Consider the following 27,404-nt stretch of genomic DNA (forward strand, 5'->3'; position numbering starts at 1 on the left):
ACTTAATAAATGTTCTGTCAGATTTTTTCCCCTACTATCCAGTTACTTATAGAATACCTAAATATAAGCGGAGAAATTATGCTAGGTATTTTGAGATGAAACAAATATGTAGTTCAAATGGTCTCTGCTACCCTTCAAGATTTTTAAATCTTATTGAGGAGCTATCACTTTAACATAAAAACAATTATGGGCAACCACCATTAAAACACTATGTTACTAATCACGTTAAGGAGTTCAAAGAATTTTGTGGTCACTGTGGGCTGGTAAAAATCAGGAAAGGCTTCTTGGTGGAGCTTGGATTGGAACTAGAAGAGCAGAATTTTAACTAGAGGAAGAGAAGGAGTAAGGGAAAATAGCATTCCAGTCAGGAGAAAGAATGAACAGTGAAAAGAACTCAGGATGAGAATGGCTTATATAAAATCAGTGAAGTGGTCAACCAAACCATTTCCATGCCTTTGTACTGGCTGTCTCCTACATCTATAATACTCTTCCCCTCCTTTACCTCTTTGCCACTTTGTTTCCCTGGCTTCCTTCAAGATTCAGCTCATATCCCATCTTCTGTAGGAGGCTTTTCCTGGAGCCCTCCCCCGCCTCAGCTTCTAATGCCTTCCTCTCTAAATCTGTTTTCCTTTCACTATTTATAGTAATATATACCCATTGATTTATGCATCCTTTGAAAGAAAGAAAACACCTTAAAGGCAAAGACTATCTTTCTTCTTATCCCCGCTGCTCAGCACAGTGCCTGTCAGATAATAAGCACTCTGAAAAAATGTTTGTTGACTGACACAGTATGGCAAAATAATACTGTACAAACAGTGATGCTTATTGTTAAAATCCCTGAAAACCAGGCAAAGAAGTAGGAATTTGATTTACTAAGTAATAAAGGGTAATGTAGGCACTTTATTAAGAAGGAAAAATAAGAAAAACTGGTTTTGGGAAATATTCTTGAAAGACAATTTTTAAAGGCTTAAAAGATTTGAGTACATTTTAAGAATCTACCTATAAATCGGTCAACTCCAGCTGAAGGTACTCCAGTGCTTGTTGTTGAGCCAGGAACATAACGACCCGAACCTAAAACATAATACTGGAATTAGTAGCATCTACTCACAAATTATTTTATTTTCAAGTAAAAACTGTTTCTTACGTAGCATTTTTTTTTGCATTCCACATGATTTTTTTCAATACCAATTCAAATACACTATATATATATATATATATATATGAATAATTTCAGTGGAACCATGATTTCATCCAACATGGGTTTCCTAGCACTATTTGAAATAGAAATATAATTAACTGTGAATAAATCCTGAAGGTGGGAACATCCATTTTGCACATCATGTTACTTTTAAATTACATTTACAAAAGACCTCTGGCACTCAGAAGAGTGACCAATAAGTAAGTGGTTTTTGAACCGAATTGCTGACTGGAGAAAAGTTACTATGGAAATTCTACCAGTACAAGATGGAATTTGAGCAGTATTGTGGATAAATTAATGGACATGATTGGCTGCTAAGATAGGATAATACTTGTAGTTGCACATATGATGGATTTTAAGGTAAAGATGCTGCTACAAAAGCCAAACATGAGTTAGCTAAGACAGTGAAATATACCTAGTTCTGACAAAAGGAAGAAATTCTCAATAAATACTTGTTTCTGCCTTTCTTTGTAACCCCAATTCTTAGCACAGTACCTGGCATATTAAGTACTTAATAAGTGCTTGTTGACTTTTTAAATGGACTGCTTCTTGAAAATAAGTTAAAAAAAAAATGAATCAAAGGTGATCCCAAATTTTATGAACCTGGAGGAGATTCAAAGATAAGTAGTAAGATAATAGAAATGAGAACTGGAGTAATAAAGAATGAGGTAACAGAAATCAGAAGATAAAAATGAGGAAAGGTTTGCTGGAGAAGGTAATGAATTCTGATAATATGTTGGCTTAAGGGACAGTGGTATAACCAATTAAAGGATCTAGCAGAAAGCAATAACTATGAGACAAAGAGAAGATGAGAAGACAATATTAGAAATATATGTTTCTAAGAGATATGTGAATAGATCATTTCCCCAATATTTCTTAAACTAAAAAGTATTACATATTCAGGAATAAAATATCAACAAAGCCCAACCTTTACCTGTAAAAGGATCTGCAGCAGCTAACATGTCTGATCCAGAAGAAGAACCTGGAACATAACGACCACCACCTGTAGAGTTTAAAAACAAAAATGAAACCCTGTATCATCAAGCAAATTAATAAAAATTATCCCATAATTCTGCCCTGTAATGTTTTTCTACAGTCTGCTTATTTATTTAGGAACAGATATAAGTTAAAAGATCAAGCATAAGGAAACTGAACAATCTAGGACAGTTTCCTGAAGGCAAGAAGTATATATCTATAGAGCATTTTTTACTTTGTATACACATGGCTCTTCACATCACTGACCACCTCCATCCCACCCCCTCAAAAAAAGATATATAACAACAAAAAAAAAGTTTGCAAGTGAAAAGAACTAAATGAGAATTTTAGGGCTAAAATGAGTTATCCTGCATGCAGCTTCAATACTGAAGTACTCTTACACCCTGCCAATGCTTCACAGCAGGACTTGATATATGAGCACCAGGGCTGAAAAAGTACCAACTCCTTCAATTCTTAGGTAGAGCAATCCTTCTTGTTTTATTTTTAATCAAATTAAACTGATAAAGTTCAACAGTTTCAAAACAAGCAAAAACAGAATTAAAATTAATTTCCTATTACAAATGACCCATATTCTGATAATCTTGGGAGGAACTGGAGCTGATAGCACCAGAAGAATTTATTGTTTACTATGTCCCAGACACTGTACTAAAAGTGTTTTATAAATATTATCTCATTTAAGATGAGATGGTGATATAGCCAAGCTCTAGGGCCCTGCTCATCAGTGGGGGGAGAGTTTGGATAAGGAATCCTTAGAGCTCATATGCACCACATGTGGGTCCCTAGATCTTAGTTATATCATACCTTCAGGAGGGATTGTCTAATGCCACTGCTATGTTCTCCCTCCACTCCCATCAGGATTATCTGTTGAGAATCATTTAGTAAGCCAGCCTTAAGTCGATTTTAGAAAGGTTTACTTATTAAAGTGGCACATTAGGAATAGTCAGAATAAGACAATCCATTTTAAAGTTTGGAGCTTTTCAAGAATTTGTTTGTTCAAAGGTAGAAGCTGATCCTGGAGAATCTGAGAGAAGATTGGCTTGAAATGGAAAAGAAGAGGGGCTGAATCTATGATTTCATTTATGTGGGGAACTACTGGATAAGGAAACTCCCTCCACTAATGCAGATCAGCATTTACTTTTCGACTTAGTCTTAGAGATTGCCAAAAGCACTGAGCGGTTAAGTGACTTGACAGAACAATACAGTATGTGCCAGGAACAGGACTTGAATCTAGGTCTTCCTGGCTCTTATGACCAACCCTCTGAAGTTCTACCAAATATAGAGTAGTTTGGTTAACAAGTATTGGGGGTTTTTTTTAGAAATAGGTCTGTTATCTACCAAAGCTAGAATTAGGCACAAGCATATAAAATTGAACAAATAGGCTTTTCATTCTACAAGTTTTTAAGTCATTACTTTAGAACTCTGAATGGATTTTCTCATAGAGATCATGTTATCTTCCAAAAGACTGAGGAATATATATATATATATGAATTCATTCAGTTAGACTGCATCCTTGGTACCTGAGATTATTAATACTTGGGGAATTTGAAATTTTAACAGTACACAAATTTGGATCAAGAAACAAATCTGGGAAGCAGACCTGGGTAGGATTGCAGAGTGACAGCTTTAATGCAATGTAAGCAGATCATGCACTTATGGGCCTGGGAAAGATAAGCATTAAAAAGTTTGGGGTCAGGGAAGGAATGCAGAGAAAAGTGAGGAAAAGTTTAAACAAAATTACACGCATTTAAAAATTCAGCTTAATTCTAACCCTTGCACTCATTAGAAAAATAAAATTCTCTTCCTCTTGCTTTTCCTGTATCACATGACCTTCTTCACCCAGGACATGAAACTCAAGCTAATATTATTATTGAAGTTCACTTATATCATACATTAAACAGACATTTGTTTGGATGCCCAAAGAACATAATCACTATTGAGATAACATGATCTCTATGAGAAAATCCATTCAGAGTTCTAAAATAATGACTTAAAAACTTGTAAAAGAAAAGCTTGTACCCTAATTCTAGCTTTGGTAGATAACAGACCTATCAAAATATTTTATATAAGAACTAGATTTCAAAATTTTCATTCCCAAGGTTTTTCTACAACTTCAAGGAATCTCATATTTTAAAAACTTTTTAATGAGATAATGATCTAATAGATTATCATTCTGAAGAAATTTTAAAAATAAATTCTAGATAATCTAGATGTAGTTAATTATTTTTGATGTGATTTGTAGCTGTTTTTATATGGCAACTACACTATAAAATTTTAAGTTCACTACTAAATTCACATATTTATCAACCTGTTATGGAGCTAAAGTTTTAAAAATAATTTGTTAGATCTCTTAAACAGGCCAAGGAAAACGAACCCATTTCCTCCCCTATTCAAAAAAAATTTAAAAAGTCAACCATTACTAATAGAGGTATAATATGCCTCTACCCTTACCTGTAAATGGATCTGAAAAGTCAGTGTTCATATTTCCTAATGTCTGCCCTTTTGTATTATCAATAATAAATTTGGCCACTTGATCCAAAAACATAGGATTTAGGTCATTCTTCTGCAAAAAGTTGTATGCTGTCAACCATGGATCATCACTGGTATTATATGGCAACTTATAGGAAGGCCCGCTTTCATTGACATCAATGGTAAAAACATAATCAAATTCCTTTAAAAATAAATACAAGGGGAAATGGTTTGACAATAATTGCTTTTTTCACCATCAGTCTAATGTTACACAAATAAGAGCAAGTATGAAAAATTATAGTTGCCTAAACAGTTGTTTTTTAAAACATCAAGTTCTATTAGCATTTTTATCCAGTACCTTAAATTCCTGACTTTTAAAGCATATTAATTTTTTAAAGGCATGAATACAAATTTACCTTATTACTAATAATAAATATTTACATACATTTCAAAGTTTGCAAAGTGTTCTACATAGGTTATCTTCATTTAAGCCTTACAGCAACCTTATGAGGTAATTACTTAAAATTTTATCATTTTCATTTTATGGACTAGAAAACTGAGCTTTTGACAGCTTAAGTAACTTTCCTCCCAGTCACACAACTAGTAAATATCAAAGGCAAATCTCCTTAATGACAATTACAACAGACTAACTACTAAGCCTAGAAAAAAAAATAATAGCTAGTATTTGTATAGTGCATTAAGGTTTGTAAAAAGCTTTACAAATATTCTGTCATTTGACTCTAATGTACACAGTAAAAAAGTAAGTGATAACCCCTTAACTGATTGTTGCATCTACACATTTCCCCTCCACCCTCCCTATCCACCCTCACCTTTTTTGTACTCTTAAAAATCAAAGGCAGGAGTCCTCAACAACATGTTGACCATGATCAAGTGATTCTGGCATTTCAAATATTGACCCTTCAGGAGAGCAACCTGTTGGCTACCTCCACATCTCCCTGATTTAAATGTCAATTGCTCATGAAGGGCACTGCAGGTCCTCACCACAAAAATGTTGAGATCCCTGAACTAAGACATAAAAGGCAGCTAAAATTTCTATATCTAGAAAGAAATAAGATCTATGTTAGAAAATATGAGAGAGAAAAAATAGAATAAAAAGTTTGCTTCATTGTGAAACATTTTTTTTTAAACCCACACCCCCAGAAATCTATACTGGTTGCTCAAGTAAGCTAGGTACAGAGATAACTTCCAATTTCCTACAAATCAGTAATAAAACAATGGTTAACATACTTTTCCTTCATATAAAACTCTTCCAGAAGTTTGCTGATTAGCTCCAGATGAGCCAACAACATCACCAATCTTCAACCACCTTCCATCACTAACACTCCACTGATAGGCTTCAACTTTCTCCCCATCTCTGATCAGACGTGTCTGTCCCTCTCTAGTACCTTGAAAAAAAAAATTAAAGGATCACAAATACTGAAGAACAAAACATAATGTTAGAAACAAAGATTCCAATCCTTAAAAGTATATGGAAAAAATCAATACATTTTATCTTGAAGATTTTCTTTATTTTCATCTAAAACAACAAAATGTGATTCTAGTCTTAATATCAGATAGACATTCACACTGAACAAATAACTGACATAATCAGCAAAAAAAAATATCAGATTATATTTTACTACCTATCTACACTTTCTGGGCTAAACTGATAAAATATCAATATTAATTTGTGGCTATATTTTATGCCACTTAAAGCTCCCAATATTGTCTCTAACAATGGATAACAACAATGCATGGGTTTTTTTGTTTTGTTTAGGCTACTGGGGTTAAATGACTTGCCTAGAGTCATATAGCTAGTAAGTGTCAAGCATTTGGTCTGAGGTCACATTTGAACTCAGGTCCTCCTGACTTCAGGGCTGGTGTTCTATCCACTGCGCCACCTAGCACATTTTGAGAGAGCATATTACATAACTTCTAATTTTGGCTAATATCACTAACTTCCCCCTAACTTGAATTTATCCTTAGGCTAAGAATTTACTTTAACTTGAATCTATTTCTATTTCTATTTTAAGCCTGTCAGGAGAGTGATTAATTCAACTAATATTAATTGGCCATGTGCCGAGGGCTTGTAAACAATAGTTTAAGAAACTATGCCAACAGGGAGCTTCCAATTTAGGTGAGAAGACAATCTGCACACAAAGCAACTACTGAACAAGGAAGCCTTAAATGGAAACAGCCTCAGAACTAATCCACAACACTCTCGTTCTACGGGTGAGGAAACTGAGGCCCAGAGTGATTTATGTGACTTGCCAATCAATGGTCTCATGATAGATTTAGTAAAGACACAAGCAGAACATTCCTCAAAGCAATTAAGTGATACATGATGTTATCATTTGCCATATGGAATGTCTAGTGAAAAAGAACATTAGGGGACTACCTACTATATATATGGCACTGCTCGATTATGGAATTTCTCATATTGTATAAAATGAAGCATTAAAAATGAAAATAAATGAGACAATTTTACTTATCCTTTCATCTCCCCATAGCATCTTGTACCCAGAGAGCAGAGTTCTAACATTCAACTAACTTAAAATCTAGTCTTAAAGTTAATACATAAATACAAAATCAAAAGCACCATCATAGGAGATACAATAAGGATTATATGACAGCACAAACAAAACCATGAGAGATTGCATGGTACAATACAAAAACACTGGAATCAGTAAAATTGGGGTCTTTGGGCAATTTCTCCTCTCTGGGTTTCAGTTTCTTTAACTGCAAAAAGCGAAGAATGAACTGAATTGTCTCCTACGTACCTTTAAGGTCTAATGATCAATGAACCTCAAAGTGCAAATAACTCCTGAAGAAATTTCTAATTCTCAGACGCAATAAAAATCTTAACACCACCCAATTTCTAGACTTCTTGTTGGATTTTTGATAGCAGGATATTGCTGGTTTTACAAAGGAGAGATCACTGGAGAAAATATAATGAAAGAAGCACTCCTTTTCTATTCTCAGCCTCCAGTTCAAAAACACCCTCGATATGAATAGCAAGTTTTCAAAAGAAGAAATGCAAGCTATCAACAATCACCTGAAAAAATGCTCCAAATTATTAAGAGAAAGTCAAATGAAAACAATACAAATTATATTACCCATTTAGATTAGCATAGATGGCAAAAGGCGAAGAATAGCAATTGTTGCGAAGGGCAGTAGAACAGGCACATTAACTCGTTGCTAGTACTGTTAAAATTTTCATGTTTGTTGATATTAAGTTCAAAACAAAAAAAAAATGTAAAAACTAAAATCCTACCATTATTGATACCCTTATTATATCAAGTAGAGACTAGTAGTATACATGTGTAACCTTTTTCTAATTTCCATTTTTATAGGCTGGCTTTGAATAGTTCAATTATATATTGAAGAGAGCAATATGGTTCTACCCCAAGAATTTTTTCTAAGTTATTATTGTTGTTAAATCATTTTTCAGTCATGTCTGACTCTTCACGACCTCATTTGGGGTTTGTTTGGCAAAGATACAATTTACTAAAACTTCAGAGTCAAAAGCAATAAAAAATCATGAAACATGAATTTATATTTAGTATGTAAGTTTCTGTCTCCTCAAAGACATGTACCAAGAGAAAAGAGGGAACTCATCAGTATTCTTTTTACTTAGTATTAAATCTCAAATTAGTGATTAAGAGCTACTGTTTGGCATTTCAAGTACAATTTTGAAAAATTAACAGTCACTTCCATATGAATTATCTAAAATTCTTCCACAAAAGGGAAAGATTTTTTTGCCCAAGAAACAATATTTACCAGGTTCATTCAGATGCTCTCTTCCTGGAAGCTGGTCAGCATCAATATCTCCCAAATCACCAGTTTTTGAATCAATAGTTGCCCGAGAAAGTTCATTTTCAAAGGCCTGAAGTTCTTCAGGACTGGCTGTTCGTTCCACTGATTCTGTAAACACTCTGATAATGCCATCACTGTAAAATAAATAAATAAATGAACTTATTACTTTACTTCATGTTAGTGTATGCTGACGATTTCATGAATCAAAAATATAATGCTGCAAAAATGTAAACATTTCTAAAAAGCTGACAAGTGAGGGGCCAAACTGGTAAGCATGTATATATAATACATAGGTATCTATGTATCAAACAGCCAAAAAAAAAATATTGGCAAGATCAATTTAATAGTCTCCATGAGCATAGCGCTGAGCATTTATATCTTTTATTATTTTGTAGACAAGAGGCAGAAAATCTGATCATTTGTAGGTAAAATTTATAGAAAAACATATACTTTGATTTTCAAACTCAAAGTCTGGTTTGATTTCAAATCCATTTAGATACTACCAACTCAGATATGAATATTTACTGATTACCCTAAATCTGTTAAGTGACTCATCGTTTTGATATGACTAACAAATCATTTTTCATGTAAATTTCCTTCAATTTATAACGATTGTTTAGAATAGATTTTGCATATATCTTTTCTTCCTGAAAGTATACCTGTTCTCTAAAATTAACTTCTCCAACCTGTCAAATCTTATCACCTCCCTTCCAAGATACTTGCTTTCCACATTTAACATCAACCTCTTTACCATCTTCAGTCTTTCCCTGCATCCTCAAACATGCTTTGTAACTTTAGTTACTTCAACAGTAAAAATCCCCAGTCATTTCACCATGCTCTATTTCTCTTGCTGTTAAGACTAAGTTTTTTGCAAGAGTGATTTATTCCTCTTGCTTCTAATTTGTCACCATTTTCTTCCTCCTTAACTAATCCCTACTATCTATTTTTTAATCTCCTTCCTTTTGCCATCACTACACTTAGGTTGCCAAACCAAATAAAAACTCCATTGAGTTTTCCCTATTCTCTTTCTCCTGATATCACACAAGCACTTAAAACTCTTTTAATTACACAAAATAACACTAACTCGATCCTAAGTTTCCTAATCACTCATTCTTGGTCTTATTACATTTCACTCTTCTTCCTCATCCTATCTCCTATCTGTGAAGGTCTCAGGATGACAGGATTTTTTTTTTTAAGGCAATTGGGGTTAAGTGACTTGCCCAGGTTCACTCAGCTAGTACATGTCAAGTGTTTGGTCTGAGGCCAGATTTGAACTCAGGTACTCCTGACTTCAGGGCCGGTACTCTATCCTCTGCGCCACCTAGCTGCCCCTCAGGATGACAGGATTTAAAGCTGGAAAGGACCTTAGAGTCATCTTGTCCAACTTCTTCATTTCACAGATGAGGAAACTAAAGTATTAACAGAGGTGTGTAGCAAAGTCTTAAAACCTTAAATCCAATTTTTTTCTATTATATCACAAGGTCTTTGGTCCTCTGCTCTTCTCTCTTTGCCATCCCTTCCAGAGGGAAATGCCCTACTTCACACAGTAAGTGGCCAATCTGGAATTTGAACTCAGGTCTTGTCACTAAATCCAGCACTCTTTCCACTTCACTACTTTACCTCAGGTCTCCACCTGAGATTCTTTAAGTCTATGTTTCAATTCCTATTTCCTGTGTATAAGAAAATCTTTATGTAGCTGATCTGTTACCAGATTAACATCAGTAATTCTAAGATCAAACTCATATTTAACTGAAAATTTGCCTCTTTTCCAGATTTTCCTATTTCTTTTACTAGCACTGTCACTCCTACAATAACCCAATCTGTAAACATTTTACTTATCCTTCTTAGTAAGTCAGTGCCCAAGTTCTTTTTTTCCTTTGAAATTTTTCTAATAAACAATTCCCTCCTTTCTATTCCTGCAGTTACAATCAGTAGAAACTCTAAATGAGGGTTAAATAAAGGTTCTAGTCCTGACAACCAAAAACTAGCTGTGTAATCTCAGTCAAGTCACATAACCCCAGTGAGTTTTGTTTTCTTCATCTGTAAAACAAAGGCGTTATCTCCAACAAGAGGCTTAGATTAATAGTTCAAGTAATGGGTAGACTTAGACGACTTCTTTGGTACGTTTCAAATCAGAGATTCTATTATTCTAAATATTTCTGTCAAAGTTTCAAGGCTTTCAATAATTCAGTTGCATTTTACTTGTCCAAATGGGTTTCCTGATACTCTCTTATGTATAATTTCTACTTCAGTCATGCCTGTCTCTTTACTGTCCCCCATATATATATCATTGCTCACTTCCAACTTCCAACGGAATGTAAACATTCTGTTTACACCAGAAATGCCTCTTTTATCCTTCAAGACTATAAACTCCAGTCTCAGTTACTCCATGAAATCTCTAACCATACCTAGCCCATACTGATCTCAAACTTTTAAAATGCCTTTTGCACCATCTGTACTGCACAATTCGTTTTACAAGAGTATGTTATGCCAACATACTACACACAGAATAAGAATGCTATCTTTTCACTAACTTTCAAATATACTTTTGTTACCCTAATTCAAAGGTAAATTATTTGAGCAAGACTCATGTCTTATTATGTTATTACATCTCACAATACATAATGCAAGTCTAGGCACACAGTAAATGCTTAATACTTTAAACTGATATTTGAATACCTCGCACCAACCACAATGTCACCATTTCCTAGCACACAGCAGCACCAAATAGACTGTGCTGGAAGTCTGATTGTTTGGGCACATTCCCCATCTTTCCAGATTCTCAGAGATCTGTCTTCTGCTGTTGTCACAAAATCTAAAATTAACATAGGAACAATTAGCTATAATAACTAAGAGGGATGAACACTTATACATAGCAAAACAATGCTCTCCCTTCCTCCCTCCCCACCTTCCTCACTGAGAAGGCAAGCAATTTCATATTTGATATAGATTATACACGTGCAGTGTATAACATATTTCCATATTAGTCATGTAGTGAAAGAAAACATAGACAAAAGAACTCTGAAAAAAAATTTTTTTAAAAAGTAAAATATGTTTCAATCTGTATTTAGACACCATCAGTTCTTTCTCTAGGGATAGATGGCATGTTTCATCATAAGTCCTTCAGCGTTATCTTGGATCACTGTATTGCTGAAAATAGCCAAGCCATTCACAGCTGATCATCTTACAAGATTGCTGTTACGTTGTACACAGTGTATTTCACTTTGCATCAGCTCATGTAAGTCTTATCAGGTTTTTCTGAGAGCATCCTGCTCATCTTTTCTTATAGTATTCCATTACAATCATATGGCATAATTTGTTCAGTCATTCCTCAATTGATGGGCATACTACCTATTTCAAATTTCCTACCACCAGAAAAGAACTGCTATAAATATTTTTGTATATATAGGTCCTTTTCTCTTTTGTTTTTTAATCTCTTTTTGAATACAGACCTAATAGTAATAGTCACACAGCTACATAAAAGAGTATGCAAGATTTTATAGCCCTTTGGGCATAGTTCCAAATTGCTCTAAAGAATGGCTGAATCAGTTCACAATTCCACCAACAACGCATTAATGGCTCATTTTTCCCACATCCCCTCCAAAATCTTTCATTCTCCTTTTCTGTCCTATTAGCCAATCTAATATAAGTATGAGGCAGTACCTCAGAATTGTTTCAATTTACCTTCCTCCAATCAACAGTGATTTACGGCACCTTCTCATATGGCTATAGATAGCTTTTTGGTTACTTCATCTGAAAACTGTTCGTATCTCTTGATCATTTATCAGTTAGGAAACAGCTCCTATTTTTACAAATCTGACTCAGTTCTCTATGTATTTGAGAAATGAGGCCTTTACCAGAAAAAAAACTTGCTTCAAAATTTTTTTTAGTTAAGATTGCTAAACATATTTCCCTCCATCCTATTTCTCCCATCCCTCTTTATTCTATTCTCTCTCCTTTCAGCCTGAACCTCCTCAAAAGTGTTTTGCTTCTGACTACCACCTCCTCCAATCTGCCCTCTCTCCTATCACCCCCACCCCTTTCTCTTAATCCCTTCCCCTTCTACTTTCCTGTAAGGTAAGACAGATTTCTATACCCAATTGAGTACATATGTTATTCCCTCTTTGAGCCAATTCTAATGAGAGTAAGGCTCATTAACTCCCCCCTCCACTGTAAAAGTTTTTTCTTGCCTCTTTTATGTGAGATAATTTACCCCATTCTACCCTTCCCTTTCCCTTTCTCCCAGTGCATTTCTCTTTCTCTCCCCTTAATTTTTTTTAGATATCATTCTTCCATATTCAACTCACACCTATGCCCTCTGTCTATATATACTCCTAAATGTCCTAATAATGAGAAAATTTTTATGAGTTACAAGTATCATCTTCCCACATAGGAATGTAAACAGTTTAACCTTATTAAGTCCCTTATGATTTCCCTTTTCAAGCTTCTCCTGAGTCTTGTATTTGAAAGTCAAATTTTCAATCTCCATTCTATCTATCTATTCTCTGATCTTTTCATCAAGAATGCTTGAAAGACTATCCATTTTTCCCCTAAAGGATCACACTCAGTTCTGCTGGGTAGATGAATCTTGGTTGTAATCCTAACCCCTTTGCCCTCTGGAATACCATATTCCAATCCCTCCAATTTTTTACTGTAGAAGCTACTAAACCTTGTGTTATCCTGACTGTGGTTCCACAATACTTGAATTGTTTCTTTCTCGCTGTTTGCAATATTCTCTCTTTGACCTGAGAGCTCCGGGATTTAGCTATAATATTTCTTGGAATTTTCATTTTGTGATCCCTTTCAGGAGGTGAACAGTGGATTCTCTCAATTTCTATTTTACCTTCTGCTTCTACACTATCATGACAGTTTTCTTTGATAATTTCTTGAAAGATGATGTCCAGGCTCTTTTTTGATCACGGCTTTTAGGTAGTCTAATAATTTTTAAATTATCTTTCCTGGACCTATTTTCCAGTTCAGTTATTTTTCCAATGAGATATTTCACATTGTCTTCTATATTTTTCATTCTTTCTATTTTGTTTTATTGTTTCTTGATTTCTCATAAAATCATTAGCTTCCATTTGCTCAATTCTAATTTTTAAGGAATTATTTTCTTCAGTGAGCTTTTGTTCCTCCTTTTCCATTTGGCCAATTCTACTTTTAAGGATTTTTTTTCTTCAGTGAATTTTTGTGCTTCTTTTTCCAATTGGCCAATTTTACTTTTCAAGGCATTCTTCTCCTCATTGGCTTTTTATATCTCTTTTACCATATGACCTAGTCTGTGGGGTTTTTTCAAATAGCACTTAATTTTTTTCCCAATTAGACGTCAACACAGTTTTTAGCATTCAATTTTTACAAGAATTTGAATTCTAAATTTTTCTCCCTTTCCCTCCTCTCTTCCTAAAATGGTAGGCAATTTCATATAGGTTATCCATGTGCTATCATGTAAAACTTATTTCCATATGAATCACATTGTGAGAGAAGAAACAGATCAAAAGGAAAAAAAAAACAAAAAAGAATAAAGTAAGTGAAAAAAGTATGCTTCAATCTGCATTCAGAGTCTATCAGTTCTTTATCTGGATGTGGTTAGCACTTTCTTTCATCAGTCCTTTGTACTTGTTTTGGATCACTGTGTTGCTGAGAAGAGCTAAGCCATTTATAGTTGATCATCACACAATGTTGCTGATACTGTGTACAATGTTTTTCTGGTTTTGCTCATTTCACTTTGCATCAGTTCATACAAGTCTTTCCAGGTTTTTCTGAAATCAGCCTGTTCATTTCTTATTGCACAGTAGTATTCTATTACATTCATATATCACAGCTTGTACAGCTATTCCCAAATTGATAGGCATCCCCTCAATTTCCAATATTTTGCTGCCAAGATAAGGCCTGCTATAAATATTTTTGCACATGTAGGTCCTTTTCCCTTTTGTATGATCTCTTTGGGATACAGACCTAGTAGTAGTATTGCTAGATCAAAGGGTATATGCACAGTTTTATAGCCCTTTGGGCATAATTCCAAATTCCTCTCCAGAATGGTTGGATCAGTTCACAAGTCCACCAACAGTGCATTAATATTCCAATTTTCCCACATCTCCTTCAACACTTATCATTTTCTTTTCTGTCACATTAGCCAATCTAATAGGTAAGAAGTGGTACCTCAGGGTTGTTTTAATTTGTATTTCTCTAATCAAAAATGATTTAGAGCACTACTTCATATATGCTCATAGATAACTTTGATTTCTTCATCTAAAAACTGCCTGTTCATATCCTTTGACCATTTATCAATTAGGGAATGGCTTGTATGTTTATAAATTGGACTCAGTTCTCTATATATTTGAGAAATGAGGCCTTTATCAGAGACACTTGCTGTAAAGATCGTTTTCCATCTTTCTGCTTTTCTTGTAATCTTGGTTGCATTGGTTTTGTTTGTGCAAAAGCTTTTTAATCTAACACAATAAAAATTATCTATTTTACATTTCATAATGCTCTCTATCTTTTGTTTGGTCACAAATCTGTAACTCACTTAACTTCTCCTCTAAGAATTTGGATGATATACCACTTGGTGCATATGTTTAGTACTGATATTACTTTATTGCCTATCGTACCTTTTAGCAAGATGTAGTTTCCTTCCTTATCTCTTTTAATTTGGTCTATTTTTCCTTTTGCTTTGTCTGAGATCAGGATTGCTACATCTGCTTTTTTTTTACTTCAGATGAAGCATGATACATAAGCACTGAACTGTTCCCCACCCTCACCCAGGTGCTGCTGATTCTGCTGATCTTCTAAGTCATCTTTGGCTACAAATTTCACCCTGTCCTTTTATGGGTTCTGCTACTTCAAGAGTTGTTTTATGGGGTTTTGGGGACAGCTCAAGCGAATAGTCACCTTTTCTCCAGCCATCTTGGCTCTACCTCCTATAACATTGTTTTTCTATCTTTCTAATTAGACTAGGCTTTTTCCCTTGGGGTCTGGTGTACAGGGGCAAGACATGGATACTACAATGAAGAATGAGTCTAAAAAGGTTGCCCTTGAATTCCAAAGTGATTCTGCTAACCACTGTGTTTATTCTATATAATCTACTCATGACTGATATAACCAGAAGTATCCAGGATATGCCTCTGTAAAGGCCCCAGCTCCCTTTGTCCTCCTGAATATAAGAATAAGCCTAGCATTAACTACCTCTGGCAACTGGAACAGGCCAGAAATTCTGGGTAAGGCAGTTCTCTCCTAGACACATACCTTCAATAACACCAGAACCAATAACTAAAATTCAAGTGGCAGGAGATAGGGCCAATCTAACATTCTCAATATTTCTTAATATTCTAAATTTACTCAATATCCTTTGTCTATTTGTTCACTTTGTATACTACCAAATAAACCCCATAGTTAGATCAACTTACTATTAAGTTCTTTCTCTGTTCCCTGAACTCTCAGACCACAAGAACATATGTACATTACAATTTATTTCACACAAATAATGAAAATGTATTATGCTCCTTCATTTCACAGTACATATTTCCAGCTATTCCATTAGAAAACCATGGATCATACCAACAAATCAATCATATAATTTTTTTTCTGAGGTCTAAGATCTTTCAATCTTATAATTAATAATTAGCTTGCACTGATATACAGAATACATACCTTTCTCTGTCAAGAGAATGAATTATTAAGTAGGATATTAAGTTACTAAAATATCAAATAACTTACTGTTATTTTAAGAAGCTATTTTATGAAAAATGTCCATTACTACACTTTTCTAGTTATAGCATAAGAATCTTACCTTTACAATTTGGGAAAACAGATATACTATAAATATAATTTGTATGCCCATAAAACACTTCAAGACACTCGCCAGTAATTTGCCATCTTCTAATACTGGCATCATTTGCACAGGAAAGAAATTCTGTTTCATTTAGAATTGCTAAACCTCTCACACAGTCTTCATGACCTTCATAAAGAAAAAAGAAATTAACAGAGTATCAGTAATTTGATGACTATATTATATGTTATTTACAGAATACATTAAAATATAGTAACAAATGATCTGGTGAGATTTTAATCTTTGAAGAGATGAAGTAATCAGTTTGTATTTCAGTTTTGACAATCCATCAGAAGCCTTACATGTATTTCATGTAAAATACACATGTATTCTTTCAACATCCCTTCACGTTTTCCACCTAAAAATTCTGAGGAAAATTACCTTTGTTAAAGCATTTAAATATCAGATTTTACAAAGACCAAGTTGTTCTGAGCTTTAATATGCAATAAATTAGTAAGCTCTTACATATGACAAATCTTACCAAATGTTTTATGTACTAAAACACTGTAAGTCCTCAATTTACATATAGATATTTATTACATAACAAATATTTATAATGATATAATCTCTGACAAGATTATTACCATCAAAAAAGAATAAGACTTCACAGAGCCAACTGCCATGCATCAATAAATCAACAAAAAATTTATAAAGTACCTTCTATGTGACTGGTACTGTGCTAGATATAGAGGATACAAACATTAAAAGAAATAATTTCTACTCACAAGAACTTTACATTCTAATTGGGGAGGCAACAAGGACATATCCATAGAGTAAATATAAAGAGAATAAATGCAACCAAATACAAAGTAGTTAAATACGAGGTAATTTAAGGAGGGAATCAGGGGTATACCTCATACTACCAATTTTGGAAAGCATATAAGCTGTGCTACTGGTAAAGAGTTAATAATTTTCATATTTTAAAAAAATGCCATACAAAGGATTCCTTAGAACACATCAATATGGTGCCCAAGTTCAATTTTCTTTTGTCAAGGCACATCAGAGATAGACTAGCAACAAAACCGATTTCTTCCAGAATTAACAAAGTCCCAAGTATTTCTCTTAAATATGGAATATGAAACAGTGCTACTCTGTGATTACTATTTTCCCCTCAGCTTTTAGTGACGTATATAAAAGGAGCTTCTCCCAGTACTACTCGAGATAATTGCTAACTTGGAAAAATAAATTAATCCAACGAGTACACAAAAAAATCTTTCATGTTCCTGTTTTGTCTAAAATTATGTAAAATCTGTGAAAACAGGTAAGAATCACTTTATTTTTAGAATTATCTAATAATTAAAGCTTGAAAAATCTACCTTCTAGAACCACATTATAAACAATCCTGGCATTTTCTGGTGTGTTATGTTTACATTTAAAGTAAAGCAATAACAATACTGCCAGATGGACAGATAGAAAGCAACTGGTATAGCACGGACTTGGAGTTTTCTCCATAATCTATATAACTGGGGCCAGGTTATGACCCCTTCAAATCTAACTACACAAAGAAAACAGTCAAAGTAATATAGTTCATAAAGAGGCCCAGAGATAGTGATTTACTTTGTTAATAAAGTGACAGCCAATCTAAGTAACAAAAGCCGGATTCAAACTCAGTTATTTTAATTCCAAATTTAGTATTATTTTAACTCTTACCTACTTAATTCTCTCACTAGATAAGTTATACCAACTTAATCTTCATGTGAATGGTTTCACATAAACTAAAGCCATTTTGTTTCCTGTTCTTACCAGAGAATGTTCTTTCACACCTTCCAGCTTTCCAAAGTTTAATAGTTTTGTCTGCTGATCCAGTCAACATTAAACCTTGTTCTGGCAATATCTTCACTGCCCATACTGCTGCTGTATGACCCTGTAAATAAGACTGGAATCAATCTAAGGGGTCAAAGAATGATCATGCAAATAAAGAACCAGAGAATGATCACACAACAGTTCAAGAAGATACTCAATTATTTATAATGTTGACTCAGAATTACTATACCTGTAACGTCATCATGCATTTGTCATTGAGCCAGACTTTGGCTGTAGTGTCCCATGAGCCACTAAGTAATGTTCCAAATTTTCCAGATGAAAGGCTACAAACTAGGGTGAAAAAAAAAATCAGTGAATATTTTTACATATTTCTGTCTTCAAATCTGATTTTATATTTTAAAAAGGAAAAAAATTCAGCCTTCAATACGACTGCTTGTGGTGCCTGAGTTTCTCATTTTTGAAAGGACGTTGTAAGAGACATCCCAAAAGTGACTTTAGACTTAAAATTTAAGCAAATACATCTAGTCTTAGTCCTTTTAGCTAAACTTCCTAGAAGGTAAAGGAATCCAATCATCTGATCCTCAAATTAATACTCCTTTTTAATAGTATAATTAACAAAAACCATCAAAATTATGCCTCATTTTTCTGCTAGCAAAGAGGCATGGGTGAAAAAAAGGTCACCTGTCTCTAAAATTGTACATACTATATATTTAAAAGAAAATATAATTTTTTTCATTGAATTTATAAAAGTTCAATTAAAGAAATTTAAAGTCTTCTGAAGCAGCAGGATTTTCCTCTCATGACATATCTCTATCTTCAATTGTGAAATTCAGATTATTTTTAAGATTAGAAAATTACTGAACTCTTTATATTTGCACATACCAGCATATCTTAATTTTTAAAGTTTAATAAAACCTAAAGAGATATGAGACAAGCATTGACTGAAAAAGAAAATATCAAGGATAATGACAAGTAATATAACTTAAAATACATTTGATATTCTTTCCATTCAGCCATATTTTGATGCTTATTTATTTTAGTATCCTCCATAATGCCAAGGGCATAGTAGGTACTTAATGACTACATACTGATTAAATAATCCTATCTGAAGTATCACAGAAATTCCTTCCTCTTCATTCTTGTAGCTAGACCTCACCTTATTCCCTACACAGGAGGATACACCAAACATTCCCCTATTACATCCAGAAGTAATTTTATCATACTACTGACTAACATGGCAGTGTGCACCTCAAGCCACACGTGCCAAAATGTACCTTGTGTTAGTTACTTAGTTCTTTGATTTCCCTCCTCTTCTAGGCTCTGAGCTCAAAGAGGGAAAAGGTCACTTCATATTCTTTTTATCTGCTATTGTAGCAAGGACGGTACCTTGAACATAGTCTGTGCTCAGTAAATATTTGCAGGGTGAATTAAAAATCATTATAACAGTACCACAAAAAGACTAAAGTAATTTGTAGGCAATAAAAGGGTTTTTTTCCTGAAAAAGAAAAAGTAAAATGCGTTCATAGTATCAAAATTAATGCCTATCTGACTACATCCACTCAGAGGATAATATGAAATTGTCACTTAAAAAAAAGAAAGTTGTTGGGTTAAAAAACTAGTTAGTATATTTGACCTTTCCTACAAAACTGCTAATGATATTTAGTTCTCCAACCCTCTATTTTGCAAAAGAAGACACATTCAACTGTCATATTACTATCATTATATTTCACATTACAGGTCCTTTATCATACATTCAGGCTTATTTATGTATATATCAACATGTTCCAGATTGCAAGTTGCTTGAAGGCAAAGATTTTGCTGTCTTAAGTATTTTTGTATCTAATTTCCATCTCTCCACTCCCACAGTGGTTCTAATGTAAACAGACACTAAATAAATGAAGCAATGTGGAATATGCATAATCATCAAATCATGCGATACTGATTATGTTAATGTACACTGATATCTAACATATTCTAATGTTTAATATACTCTCAAATAATAATCATGCAATTTAGAAGATTGCCAAAACATAACATCAACAGCCCAGAATTTATACAGCACTTTAAGATTTGCAAAGTGCTTTACAACTACCATCTCATTTTAGCCTCACAACAACCCTGGGAGGTAGGTGCTATTATCTTCATTTTACAGATGAAGAACAGAAGCACATAGAGGTTAAGTGATTTTTGGCCAGCATCACGCAGCGAGCAAGTGACTAAGGTCAAATCTGAACTCAGATCTTCCTGACTCCAGGCCTACCTAGCACTCCATCTGCTCAGTCACATTGCTGCTATGAAAGATTGCTGCCTTTGTGGCCTTGGAGCACATACAAACTACGCTTCTATAAAGTTTCAAGAACAAAGATCCAAATTATCTTCCTTTGACTTAAAAGTCACAGATGTTTCTACCTTAATAGCTGAAAGATTCTTAAAAACTACAGAAAAGGGGATACATTATCATATGCTCCAAATAAAGAGAACAGAACACTAGATTTAGAGTTAGAATCCCCGGTTTCTGCTATTTTTATTAACTTGTATGACTTTAGCAAAGTCCCAAACTCTTGGGGCCTCAATTTCTACATCTTCAAAATGTGGAGTTGTAGTAGATGATGTCTAAGATCCCTTCCAGATCTAAATTCTACAATCTTTCATAATATTTGACTGTTGAAATGACTCCTTATGCATATTTTTATGCCATTTCAGATAAAATTACATACAACAAATCGGAGCGCATAGTTTTATACAAAGTAGCCATTAATGAACAAACTGATGATAATAAGCACAGTACTCTTTTTTTTTGGAAATAAGGAATAAAACATACTTTCCAAAATAAAATTAAATTATACCACACTAGTTTTAGGTACATATAACATTTTCTGCAGAAAAAGAGGGCATTATCTCACCAAAAACACTGTCAATTTTCTATTCAAACAGAACATTAAACATATCCATTGAAAAACATCAAAATTATGCAAACATATTCCTATAAATGAATTTGTTACTTTCTAATAATGACTTAATTCCAAAATTCCGGTATACCCAGCTTTACCGATAAGCAAAAATGTTGTGATAAAACAAAATGAAATATATTTAAATACTTTACGAAAACTAGAAAGAACCATTGTAGTAGTAGTAGGAACAAAATAAAAAACATGATTCTTATTGACCAGAAAATATTAATTTTATGCAACTTGGAGAGAATAAAACTTTAAGTGAAAAAAAACTGACATTATACCTACCAGTGTTTTTGTGACCTTTCAGTATATAAAGTGGTGCTGAACTGTCCAGTGTAAATATGCAAATATTGTGGTCATTTCCACCAGTGGCAATTAGTCCTCGAGGATAGATATCACTTGATGGTATAATACATACACAAGAAACAAAATTGGAGTGGCCACTCATATAGTGCATTTCAGTAAAACCCCTGTTAGGACTGAAAAAAATATGCTAATCAATATATTGTATATTTTATTTCCATAGATATAACCTAACAAACCATCAAAGATACAAGATAGTCATTACATATTTTTCTTAAAGTTGAACTTTAGTGTGTTATTCTAATGATACCATGTTAAAGTTACTATTTAATCACCTAGAATGAAATAAAAGTTTTGAACCTCAGCCCAATCAATTATTTTATGCCCTACTGAATTAAAAAACAGAAGGGTAGTATAGTACTTACTACAAAATAAATGCTACTAATTTATAACTAGAAATCTAGTTGAAATGTCCTTAAAATACATCAATTAACAGAAAGAACAAGGGACATAGAAAGAAAGAAAATAAATTTTATATTAATAGATTATCACTGAAACTTCATTTCCTCTTTCAGCAACCGTTACTCTAAAAGTCAGGGTTCTGGTTCAAGTGAAATGATTCCTGAAATTATAATAATTTGATCCAATACAGAAAATCTCAACAATGACAGTAACAATGCTAACATATGATAAGCATTCACATGGCTCTGGAATAGAGTAATCTATTTTAATAAATAGCATGTCTATCATTCTAAATTACAGAAGATGGTCTAACACAGGGACATCAAGGCCACAATTCAGTAGTAGATATGAAAACAGGATTTTCAATCTGTTTTACATAGCTCTACTATAGCACTCTTGTGCTGCTTCACATAATCAAATGAACTAATTAGAGTTTATCAAAACGTGCAAGATGCTTAGTTTGGTAGTGAGGCTACAAAATGGGCGCATGAGAAAAGATTACCAACAACACATGGTGGTAAATGGCATGTCCTGAGTAATTACGGTAGTTCAGAGAAGGGAGAGACCACTTGCAACTAGGGTTGTCACAGGTTTCTGCTTCTGGAGACAGGCATATTAGGATTGGCCAATCAAAGCAGCTTATGATTTTGATAAGCAGAAACAGAGAGTGGGGTGGGGTGGAGGGTGAGAAATGGGATGAAGAACACACTAAAATATAACATCCAAGTCAAGGTCCTACATTCTTGGGAAACCTCACTTGTGCAAACTCTGAATTCAAAACCAAGGTCTACTCTAGATCATATAATCAGAGGCGGGCCCAAGGAATTTGAAGCAACAGCATGGTAACTATTCTAGGCTCATGAAAACTCAAGATTTATGCTGTAGTCATGCCATTGCCAGTACTGAAGTCACTCCCATAAAGTCATTAATAACTTCCTTCAAGGGGACTGGGTCTTTGTAAGAATAAGATTAGGTGTTCCCCCCAAAGTAACTTTAAAACTTAAGGCTGACCTTAGAACTGATCCAATTTCCTGGGGTACAACGAATAGGGTTAAATCCAAAGCCCATATTTATAAAAAGTACTTAGCACGGTGCCTGGCACATAGCAGACACTATATAAATGCTTATACCTTTCCCTTTCCCCACCCTCTGAAGTGAATCACAGTGCACACACACATCTCTAGATTGCACTGCAACAAGACTAGTTTACTCCTTTTCACCTGGAGTATTGTAATAGCCTCTTACCTGACCTCCTCTACCTCCAATCTCCTTCCATACTCCAGGTTTATATTCGCAATTTGAGTCAACAGAGTCCCCCAAGGATCCAATATCTAGAATTATAAGTGGACTCTTTAGGACAAGAATTCAGCTCCTCTCCCACAAAACCCATAACCTCTAGCAGCTTTATGAACCTGCTCTCATCTGAAAGTGACTATGATCCAGGCACCTCAACAGCAGAACCAACGACAAGTAACTAAGAGCTCCCCAAAACTTAGTGGCCTGGACCCAACACATAAACTAGATCACAGTAGCTGATTCACCTGTAAGCCTCCTTCTTTGTACTGTCCTGCTTTAAGTCCTAAGCCTCAGGACTTATAAAAAGTAAAAAATCTATTTGTTTATTCATTACTAATAAGTCTGAGTCTGGGTAAGACAGTAAGGTCCTTGAGAGCAGAGATCATGTAATTTTTCATCTCTGTTCCCTGGAATAAGCCAATTGTTGAGCATATAAGAAGGTGTTAATAAATGTTTGTTGAATTGAACTGAGGTGAATTTTATTTACCTTATGGTGTAGCAAGCACCAAGCAACTCTTCCATTCAGTTAAGGAAAATCCAAGATACAAACTTTGAAAGGACATCAGTCTCAATTAAACATTTAGTTGTAAGAGTGAAACTAGATATATTTACAGTAGAAAATAGTATTCCCTCACAGAATAAAAAGCAATGAAAGATAAATTGAGACCTAAGCCAAATCATCTGAAAAACATGTATAAACAAACAGCTATCAGTATTTCTCTAGCAGTTTTTCTCTTCAGTAATAGTAGAACTACTACATCTAATCTTCAGCATCTCAATACTTAATGCGTTATATGAGGAAATGGAAATGGCAATTAAGAAGATGGAGTTGGGAAGCACTGCCATAGTTTGTCTAGTAGATACAGAAGAAATCTGTGCTCAAGATGACAATTTTGAAGGTCCTCATGGATCAATTTTGAACATCTCAAAGTGATTCCCAGATCATGGCTTTGTATACAATAAAGCTCCTTTGAAGATACAAGAGATATGAGCCTGGATAATAGAAGACTTGGAAGGATACAATAACTATCTTTAAGTATCTGAAGGGCTGACACATGGAAAATGCTTTATTCTGCTTGGTCTCAAGTACCAAACTAGGAGCAATGGGTGGAAGCTACAAAGAAGCAAATTTGTGCTTGAAATAAGAAAAAATTTCTTAACCATTAGAGCTATCCAAAAGTATAATGAGCTACCAAATGAAGTAGAGGGTACCTCACAATCAATAATGGATGGATAGCCACTTGCTGGAAATGTTGTAGAAGGAATCCTTTTTCAAGAATGGGTTAGACTAGATATTCCATTTCCGAAACTCTCTAACGTTACCAAAAGAATGGAGTGAAAAAAAACAACACATTAAGATATCATAAAAAAAGATGCAAATGAGCAAACACCAGCAAATCCCAACCTTTGCCTCTCATCTATATAAAATCTTTTTGAGAATGGTGTCTACACATATCAAAGTGTATCCTTGATAAAAATATAAGAAAGGGCAGGCTTTCATAGATAACTTTCAAAAGAAGTCACATCTTCAGCACAATTGGCTATGAAAATTTGTTAATTACCAAAAATAAAGGAATAAATCTGACTCAATAGAGCATTAAATGCACCCTTAACTACAGGCTCTCCTCTAACAAGATCAAGATACAAAAGTTAAGATTATTCTTTGATTTCTTGACTAACGTAATCAGAGAAAGTTGATTCAAGAATATCCAGCACAGGAAGACATATGCTAGCTAAAGATTTGCCAGTATGATAAGAGTCCATATTGAAGAGATACTCTATAGGTAGTAAGGTTCTCTAGATGCTCCTATTGCAGATAACACTGTACTGATTATATCAAACTCCTCAGTGAAATACAGAGTCATTCAAAAGGGGTTGATATAACAACCTAGACAGGAGTAAGAAGGTGGATGAAGAACATGTATTGCTTAGACTATAAAAAGTAGCTGGAAAGGTAGACCAATAAGTTATTTCATCAGCACACCCATGTGCGTGTGTGCGTGCGCGCGCATGTGTACACACACATACACACAAATTCATCTACCTTGGACAGACAGAAGATGAAAAATGAACCCAGAATTGAAAAGATGGAAAAAAATAAAAATTTCTGATGTCCCTTTGGGATACTGCTGTCAAAGACTCCAAGATGTTCCCTTATGTAAAGCTCATCTTTTTAATACAACCAGTCACTCATTGGTGCTATATGGCTTCCAATCGTGTTACACTACAATGTCCAAAGAATCAAAATTGAGAAACACCACCATGTGGAAAGACTTATAGTTGGCACAAGTACACTACAGCATACAGGCAATGATAATTGGTACTCAAAAAATAGTGTGAAAAAAGACACTATCCAGGAAACATACAACCAGAAAAGAGACAAACTAAAGCTCATTCGGACAGCAAACTGTTGAGAACAATTGGAGAGCCTGAGTATTACACTAGAAACAAATAAATACTAAAAAGGCAAAGAATGAAAGAGAGCTCCGTTTTGAAAGATTTACAAAAAAATAGGGAGAGGAAATGCCTCACTGTAAGAAATGATAGGCTGTAAGAGTATCTACAATGAAAAGATCTCCAACATGCTGAAGCATTATTGTATGCATAAGTAAGACCAGGGTTGGGGAACCTGGGCCTCAAGGCCACATGTGACCCTCAAGGTCCTCAAGTGCAGCCCTCTGGAAGTTTGTATTCAAAAGGCTACACTTGAAGACCTAAAGGGTCACATGTGGCCTCTAGGCCCAGGTTCCCCACCCCTAGTTAAGATATTCAATATACTGACTACACTCCAGAAAGTACCATAAATCTGCAATGAACAAGAAGAGCATAACTGTTGTCTCCTCCATTAAGCCCCTTGTGATTAAGGACTGTTTCATCCTTTTTACTTGTATCCCTAGTGCCTGCCACATAATAGGCCCTTAATTCTTGTTGTATTTATGAAGACACTTAAGATACCTACATCTGAGCAGCATTATCTAAGAGGAAGAATTACTACTATCCTGAAGACATCAGTATTTGTGAGAAACCCCAAGACAAAATTTCACAAGTGCTTTTTATACGAGCTTCTATAAAAGCTTTTATACAAGTAAATCAAAATGTCCTACTTTGCTGCCCCCCCCCCCGCCCCCATCAGCCTAGAAAATCCAGACACACAAAAGTTCTTCCTGGCTGTATGCTATGAAATCACCTCTTGTCAAGATGCCTTTGATGTACAAAATAATATCTAAAAAATCATCCTAGAAGTAAATTTCTATTTTACGAAAATTTTCTTCCGCATCATGCTACCACTTAATCACTTTTTTAAACCACTGACACTAATGTTAGACTACTGAAATCTAACACACAAATACAGAAAATAAAAGAGTGCGACCGTGTACTAGTGATTTTGGAGGTAGGGGTTCTGAAATGATTTGCCAACAGCTATAAACAATTCCTTTCCCTTGTCAACAATTTAACGAAGTATGCCCTCGGCCTAATCAGAGTCTGGGCGACAGGAGGAGGCAGCTGAGTCTAGATGGCCCTGTTCTAGATAATTTCGCCCAGCTGGAAACGCAGTTAAATCTCTTAAGTCAAGAATTCCGGGCTAGGAAGACGGTCCAACAGGGAAGGCTGGGGCGGGGCCGTGTCCCTCTGCGGACTCCGAGGCCATGCTCACCTGTTCGGGGCCCACAGACGGGTGGTGCGATCGCGGGACACCGACACGAAGGCCCCCCGGCGGGTAAAGGCCGGCTACCACGCCCCGCACGTCCAGCTCGTGGCCCAGAAGCGAGCAGCTCAGCCGGTACCTGCCCCCGCCGCTCGCCATGGCCCCGGATCCCCCGGACAGCGCGGGGATGAACGGAGGGCAGTAGGGAGTGCACCGGGGCGGGGAAATCCCGGGAAACGGACACAGTGCTTGTCCCGCAAATTCCCCAAAAGGGAGGCCGGGAAAGTGGGCGGACAGAGACCACCCCCGCCAAGCGCTCGAGCCACACGTAGAGAGTTTTTGCGGTGACTCTAGAGAGTAAGAGCAGGAGCCCGGGGAGAAGAGAGGGGACCGTGAGGAGACCCGGGCGGGAGGGGGGGGCGGGGAAACGGGGGGCGGGAGGCTCTGACACAGCAACCCTACACTGCACACGGGAAATGCGTCATCGGTCGCAGCCGGGCGTGACGCACTTATTAGGGGGCTACAGGCGGGCGCCCTCGCCTCATTCTCTGCGCTCTGCTTCTCCACTCCGCGGAGAGAAAGTAGGGATGATAACATTGCGGTCGAAGGACGCAGATCTTCATATCCTCTTCTGGATTTAACCAAGCTCGAGTTTTAAGCCCGAGATCAATCGGGACT

At 35.2% G+C, this 27,404-nt stretch overlaps 1 protein-coding gene across 1 annotated transcript in view; it reads right to left on the reverse strand.

The window, feature by feature from the left end:
* PLAA (phospholipase A2 activating protein) overlaps positions 1 to 27,152 on the reverse strand; it is a 34,555-nt gene extending 7,403 nt beyond the window's left edge. Inside the window, 12 exon segments of the mRNA XM_020970032.2 lie at positions 1,000 to 1,071; positions 2,133 to 2,201; positions 4,643 to 4,862; positions 5,909 to 6,066; positions 8,441 to 8,610; positions 11,156 to 11,291; positions 16,263 to 16,430; positions 18,045 to 18,165; positions 18,295 to 18,395; positions 21,305 to 21,498; positions 26,736 to 26,791; positions 26,793 to 27,152. Coding sequence (XP_020825691.1) covers positions 1,000 to 1,071; positions 2,133 to 2,201; positions 4,643 to 4,862; positions 5,909 to 6,066; positions 8,441 to 8,610; positions 11,156 to 11,291; positions 16,263 to 16,430; positions 18,045 to 18,165; positions 18,295 to 18,395; positions 21,305 to 21,498; positions 26,736 to 26,791; positions 26,793 to 26,885 — 1,558 coding nt within the window. The 5' untranslated portion in view covers positions 26,886 to 27,152.
* Between the last annotated feature and the right edge of the window lie 252 nt (positions 27,153 to 27,404).

This window comes from Phascolarctos cinereus, unplaced genomic scaffold, assembly GCF_003287225.1.
Source record: "Phascolarctos cinereus isolate Bilbo 61053 unplaced genomic scaffold, phaCin_HiC Scaffold_4;HRSCAF=312, whole genome shotgun sequence".
In the NCBI taxonomy this organism is placed as follows: Eukaryota; Metazoa; Chordata; class Mammalia; order Diprotodontia; family Phascolarctidae; genus Phascolarctos; species Phascolarctos cinereus.